The sequence below is a fragment of the Gavialis gangeticus genome, unplaced genomic scaffold (assembly GCF_001723915.1).
Source record: "Gavialis gangeticus isolate Ggan-Ray unplaced genomic scaffold, GavGan_comp1, whole genome shotgun sequence".
NCBI lineage: Eukaryota > Metazoa > Chordata > Crocodylia > Gavialidae > Gavialis > Gavialis gangeticus.
The window spans coordinates 24,920,992-24,928,363 of NW_017729022.1; the positions used below are offsets into that span (position 1 = coordinate 24,920,992).

Here is a 7,372-nt window from a genome sequence, read left to right on the forward strand (position 1 = left end):
CCCCCGGGAGGCCCCGCGCGTTCGCGGCCCGGGCCTGCTCCCGCTCCGCCCTCGCGCGACGGCGGTCTCGCGGCCTAGGCAAGCGCCGTGGGAGCGGTTTATGGAGGCGTTGAGACCTTCCCCGCCCCCAAAGGCCGCCGGCTGCCCTGACAGCCTCATCTGGAGCCCTCCAAAGGCTCGTCCTGTGTGAAGGGGGAGCACAGAGGCTGGCGCAGGACCTGGCACTGCCACCCTTTAATCAGATACTTGTGATGCAGGCGAAGGTGGCTCCCTTCCCCGCCCCCTTCAAAAAAAGAAAGCAAACCTGGAGCCAGCAGTGGGAAGCCAAAGGGTTCAGCTGCTTGAAGGTTTTAGGTTAAAATCTTATTTTGAGCCTAATAAATAAAGTCCAGTGTTGGAGTTAAATATCTCAGAAAAATCAAAGTGGCAGGTCTGCTTCCTGCTGCAGGGGGTGGAAAATATATGAGATGTTTTAAAAAATTCTAGACAAAAACGAAAACAAGCTGGCTTTCTGGTTCTCTTGTATTGCACTGAACTTCAGCACTCGGCTTATAGTTGCTGCGGGAGCATGTGCCTCCTAACCAGACTGCTTGAGTGTGTTTTTTCTGTGCAGTAGGAAAGAGATGGTCTGTGGGCTCTGGTGTACAGGTATATGTGTTTTATCTGTGTCTTCTAGGAGCAGTTGTAACATTAGGGACACGTGATTGGATTTCACCATTAGATACTGACAGGAGTCTCTTTCTAATTCACAGTACAATGCCCTAAAAATGGCATAGGCTTAGGCTATACCTTTATAAGGGAAAGTATATTAGTATGTAATAGCCTTCTAAATTACATGAAAGCTAGTATTTTAACAATCAAATTTTAAGCCTTGAGAGTGGTTTCTCTTAAACCTTATCTCTTGAGCTTTTTAAAATTTAGGCAGCCTTTCCCAAACTTGTTCTTTACACGTGATTAAAGTAAGTTTTCATAGATTTTTGTGGTGACTAACTTTTGGAGAGCTCTAGTCATATGACTACTAAATGCAGGTTTGATTGGGCTTCAATATTTTGCCCCAAAATGACCTGTGTGAGACCAGACATATTTGGCTGAACTTGAAAGCAAAAGAAAAAAGTAGTTAAAGTTTATTAGGCATTAATTGAGGAGTAGAAGTTCTGTACTAAGTATTTTGCACGTCAAAAGGTATATGTACACTTTCTGAAACTGTTTATGTGTTTATATATTTCTTAACTTTTGATTAGCCTCTTTGAATTTGCAAACTACAAGATATATGATTAAGAATTGAGATGCATTGTATTTGTCGTGTATTTGCATGCAGAACCAAGTCTTTGTGTTAAAGATCAGTTTTGATGCTATAGGATGTTGAGTAGTTCAGAGAACATAGCCATTGAAAGAACAACAGTTTAGATCAGGGTCAGCAAAGTTTTTGGGTAGAGTGTGAAAAACACCTGCAACCTTGACTTCTAAGATCCAATCCTGGTTATGGCAGTGCCCCTTCCCTGTCATCTGCCCTGAGGCATGTGCGCCAAGTAAAATGCCTTTGTTTGACGCGCTCTGGCACCTGTGTGGGGGGTTGCCTACCCGATTTAGCTGTAAACATGCTATCAAGAAAAAGAACTAACAAACTAAGTTAGAAAATACCTTGTAAAAGTAATGAATAAGTAACAGTTTACCTATCTAAAAAAATTAAGATTCAGTTTAAATCTAAATTATCCATCATTTGTGATTAGTTTAATTTTTTCTTTTTCTATTAGTTGCCCTTACTACAGGGCCATCACCCCTGCTAAAGCAGGCACAGTCTGTTCCTCAGGAAATAGAGCTGAAAACTTGTAAGTGCGATCTGTAGCAGTTATTGGGACATCGCTGCCTGATTGTCCTCTTCAGGCCATGTTGAGTACAGCAAGTCTGGGGAAGAAAGGGGCTGCGATGAAAAACCAAGCCCAAACTAGGGAAGACTAGGTTTTTAAGTGCCAGTTATTTTTCCTAGTTGTATATGATTTAAATTGTCACTTCATGTATATGTTACATGGAAGACAGTGTGGAGGGCTCTTGGCTTGCAGTTTTGAAGAGGAAGTTGTTGCTGGACTGAGAGAGCATAAGTTGAGTTGTTGGTGGATAAAGATTGAGAAAATCTGAGGTTAATCAGGCCTGGGAAGTAGATGTGGGTGATCAGGAAATGAGCCTGAAGTAAACCGGGTATTAAGTGGAGTTAGAGGAAGGAAGTGAAAGGTAGTCAGAAACTGGATTTTGTTTTATTGAATGCATGCCTAAGTGCTCAACTGTCTTGCTTGTGACCATATTACCATCCCACTCTTCCATTCTCTTTACTTTTCAATTTTGACTTTGTCTCCAGCTGTTTTCCTGGTCTTGCTTACATGTAGGTCCTGTTGAGACTAATCATTTAGCTATTTTTGGCTCATCTGGTCCCTCCCAGGTTAGGATTGGCTTCAGTGGGACTAAGCAAATCAAGACTGCATGAGGAAGTGTGTTCTACTTCATCTCTGTATTTAAGGCTGTAGAGGTAACTTTCCAGGTGTGACCTGAGCTTGGATGATGCTGAGATGTCTGCCTGAGTCCCACTGAAGTATTTAAAGCCCAAATATCAGCATTAGCTGCTTAAGTTTTGATCATTTCGGTAGCTAAATGGTAGCGTGATGGTATAGAACAGTGGTTCTCAACCTGTGGTCTGTGGACCCCTGGGGGTCTGCAAACTGTGTCTTCAGGGGTCTGTGAAAGATGCCTGTGATCAATCAAAAGTATGTGAATACCACACTTACAACTCAAAGGAGTCACCACCTCCATTTGAAATTTCCAAAGGGGTCTGCACCTTCATTTGAAATTTTTTAGGGGTCTACAAATGAAAAGTGGAAAACCACTGGTATAGAAGCGTACTTAGTTTGAAACTCAAAATAGATGCAAGTGCAGAATGAAGAAGAAATGCAGACAAAGAGGAGAATTATAAGGCATATGTAGTGGGGTCCTAACAGGTAATTTTTGCAGGAATGAATGGACATAAAACAAATTGCTAAATGATTAGTTACAAATAAATACCGCTCTCTTCACTTGAGTTCTATATACTCTGGCCCACAGATCATAATTAAACAGAATTTGGTAGTCTTCTCCAAAGAAGCATGGGAAATCAAGACTAGGTACTGAAAAATGTGTAAATTACCATGTTTTAGGTCTGAGAAACCTATAGTCTATCTAGGAGAAAGAAAATACAAAAGATAAATGTAAAACAGTTTAATTATCTTGTCTTCAGTTAGGTTTTGCTTCAGTTAGTTTTGCACAGTTAGACCTGTGGCAATGCTTTTTTTGGTTTTAGATTTGGAAAAGTTTCTTGTTTGTTTTTTTGTTTTTTACAAAATATCTGAAGCCATTCACAGTATTGCTTTAAGACTAGGAATGGATTCCATTCTTAACCTGTGCTTTTTATTCTCTTTGTAGATCTCTAGTCCCTAAAAAAATGTAAACACTAAAAATAAAGGTTGTACTTCCCCTTGTTCTTAGGGAAAACGTCAACATAAATGTTGTTCTTGATGTATGAGAAATACTATAAGTGATTTTTCTTGAATTGGCTTTTTCCCCAGTATAAGTAGTTAAAACAGTGCTTCTGACCCTGTAATAATACTTCTGACTGGTAACATTAATATAGTTTTAAATAGACTAAATTTCATCTGGCATGAAGAAAACATAATCTTGAACTGTATAGTTAAATGGATGCAGGCTATTTATGACACAATGGTTTGATTTTTCTTTTGGGCAGGTTTATGGCTACAAATGACCTGATGACAGAATTACAGAAAGATTCCATCAAGCTTGATGATGACAGTGAGAGGAAGGTGGTGAAGATGATTCTAAAATTACTAGAGGATAAGAATGGCGAGGTGCAAAATTTGGCTGTCAAATGGTATGCATTCTCTTTCATGGAAACAATTGTCTAATATTTGGGCAGCATAATCTACTTCTGTATAGCACTTAACTGTTCAAATAAATGTGGCAATGTTAAATTTATCATCTTTCAAGTGATTTCTTCCAGGGGTTTTTGCTTTAATAATAGACTTCTTATGAAGTTGTTTTTGTTTATATTGCTGTTTCTAAACTGTGATGAGCTGGTTTGCATAGCATTTGCTGGTGATCTTTGGAGACCTAGTCTTTTGTGATTTTTCTCTCTCTTCATTGCCTGTTGTAAAACAGCATTAAAAGGAACTTAATTAATTACCCCTCCGTTAAAATGCACTTCGGGAGGGATGTGGACAACATGGAGAGGGTCTAGAGGAGGGCCACCCGCATGATCAGGGGTCAGCAGGGCAGGTCCTATGAGGACAGGCTACAGGATCTGAACCTGTTCAGCCTCCACAAGAGATGGCTGAGGGGGGATCTAGTGGCCTGTTACAAGCTAGTCAGAAGGGACCAGCAGGCATTGAGGGAGTCCCTGTTCCCACCAGGAGTGACTAGAAATAAGTCACAAGCTGGCAGAGGGTAGATTTAGGCTAGACATCAGTAGGCGCTACTTCACTGTCAGGGCAGCTAGGATCTGGAACCAACTTCCAGAAGAAGTGGTGCTGGCTCCTACCCTAGGGGTCTTTAAAAGGAGGCTGGATGAACACCTTGCTGGGGTTGTTCGACCCCAGTACTCTTTCTTGTCACGGCAGGGGGTTGGACTTGATGATCTGCTCAGGTCCCTTCCAACCCTACCAACTATGAAACTATAAAATGTTTCTGTAGTTGCCACATGGATGTTCCTTGTCTAAGGGGAGGAATTTGATCTGCATTGTCTTAAATGCAGGACAGGATTCATGCTTTTATGATGGTTTTAAATACAAATCCAAACACTTAAAGTAATATAAATAGTATAGGTTTGTTCATCAAATCAACCAGCTTTTTGTTTAATACAGTTTAATGCATTCAGCATTTTAAGTACTTCAGTCTCAGGCGTGTGATACATTGACCGAAGATGGGTAAGGATATAGAAGAGACTATAAGCTGGTTTCAGGTACCTCCACTGTTAGTCTCTCATCTTCCCCCGATTCATACACTGAGGGTGTTTTCTCATTAACCACCTGCTCTCCTTGGGTGTCTAATTTATTAACACATTTTTAAACAAATCTTTTTCTCAGTTCTCCCAACTGGGTCCTGTTCCTTATAGGCATATACTTTCCAGATCCTAAAAAGTGAGTCTCTCCATGTGGAAAAATTCACACAACCCTCTTCCTCCTGAGTACTTTTTGTGACTGAAGTTGCGCTGCCTTTATCTTTCATTTAGCCTGGTTTTGTCAGTTACGTGTTTGTGTCATGTGAACTGTAAATTGAAGTAAATGTTATAGGTGAGGCTGAACACAAGTCTTCCTTAGAGGCAGCTCACCTTGTGGTTACTTGATATTGCACAAATATTTGTTTGAACAAAGCTTATAACTAATGCATGTTCACGTTTTATATGTAGGAAGTGCTGGAAGTGTCTTTGTGTTGTTTAATATTAGGCTGGCCAAAATACTGGGAAAAGTACCATTAAGAAGCATCAGGAGGCAGTAGGCAACTTCTTTCTTAGTTTTAGGATTTTCTTAATAGTATGCTAATATAGTTATTGATATTCATTACACTGTGTCCCTCAGAAGCTGCAGTACTAGCTAGTATCTCTTTCACAGTAGTTCTACTTCATTAATTTGCTGATTACAGTGGGCCAGTTCCTGTTCAGCCTGTTAGGCACTTGAGTGTACTTTAGTTGCCTTAACATTGTCCCATTCTACTCTGTTTGTTTGTTTTTTAAATACACTAACTCAAAAGATGGGTGAGTACTTCTTCTCTTTACTTTCTTTTTAAATCTTAGTTTTAAGATGATTTTATGATACAAAGGTGGACAAGTTAATGGCTTTTCAGGGACATATGCAATATGGAGTAGGATTTTACCCAGTCTTTGCAGAAGCATCTGTAGAATAATGATTTTTACACAATAGAATGAAAGCTGTATTTTCTTGTTAACCTTGTTTACTTTTGAAATTACCTGTGGATATGAAGTTGTACCATCTTCTAATAAAAGGCTTTATATTGTACTCAAGCAGGTTAGACAAGTGGTGCTTAACCTCCAGCCTGTGGGGCCATGTCACCTGGCCATGGATACTTCCCAGCAATATGGAAATTTGGCTATGGGGGAGCAGTGGCAACATTAATTACCACAGCTTTTAGACCCACTGCTCTTTCGCCACCAACTTTCTGAGCCTGTAAGAAGCCCAGCAGGCTGGATGAAATGGCTCTGTGCACTGAATCATTCTGGCATGTGGAGTTGCTCTGCAGCTGGAGTTGGTGTGTGGATTTACACTAGATTGCACCTGTGGACTCACCCTGTGTGCCAACTACATGTGAGATCCAGCCTGCTGATTAGCCCCATGCCACTTATCCATTATCTAGCCCACAGGACCAAAAGGCTGTGCACTATTGAGTTAGACAGTTAAAGACAATAGTAACCAAATTTGAGATGTACACTGTTTGGTTATAGAACTTGGTTGAAGCTTGACATGGGTAATACAAAAATACAATGAAAAATTAGTGTTGTAGTATACACAGTAACACTTAGTCATAATTTTCACACTTGTGAGCATAAAATTAGTTCCTAATTTTGGATTTGGGAGCCCCCAGGTTTCATAATATATTCTAATTAGTATTGTTTATGCGGCAGAAGAAAATCTTTTTTGTCTTGGCTTATATTTACTTAGTTTATGTTTATATTGCTTTAGAAAAATGAATAGGATGAGGAAATACAGTGGATTACATTTTGTATAGCTTCATGAGTTTATACCATTTTCCTTGGCATCCTCACATTTTCACTTGCTGGTTTGCTTTGCTATTCTAACTGTAGAAACAATGACTTTTTTAGCAAGTTTCTAGGTAGTGTCCCTTGATATGTTAGGGAAGGAAGAAAGGTGCTTTAGGCACTACTGTGAAAAACTAACACTCAAAAAAAATAAAGGGAGATGAGCAGCTCCAGCTGCTGCATGCACTCTGGGAGGGCATGGGGGCCGTGTGCCCCTGGATTTGCGTGCGGTGGGCAGGCCGCAGCTGCAGACTGAAACCAGGGCTGCACCGGGCTCTTCTTGCCGGGGGCTGGGCTCAGGGCATGAGCTACGGAGGGGGCTGCAGCCAACCCAGATTTCGCTGTAGCTCCCTCCCATTGCCGCCATGTGCCCGGCGCAGCCTCAGTTCAACCCCTGCCTCCCCTCACACTCTAGCAAGAGCCGGGGCTGCGCCACGTGCACAGCAGCACTGGTAGAGAGCTACAACAAAATTTGGGGTGGCTGCAGCCCACTCTGTAGCCCCTGCCCCGAGCCCAGCCCCTGGTGAGAAGAACGTGGCACAGCCCCAGCACCAGCCCGCCCCA

The 7,372-nt window shown here is 41.3% G+C and overlaps 1 protein-coding gene across 1 annotated transcript in view; it reads left to right on the forward strand.

Annotated features, from left to right (window-relative positions):
- Positions 1-3,769: 3,769 nt before the first annotated feature.
- The window catches only part of CAND1 (cullin associated and neddylation dissociated 1), a 71,613-nt gene continuing 68,010 nt past the window's right edge, over positions 3,770-7,372 (forward strand). Inside the window, exon 1 of the mRNA XM_019514690.1 lies at positions 3,770-3,910. Coding sequence (XP_019370235.1) covers positions 3,771-3,910 — 140 coding nt within the window. The 5' untranslated portion in view covers position 3,770. The remainder of the gene's footprint in view (positions 3,911-7,372) is intronic.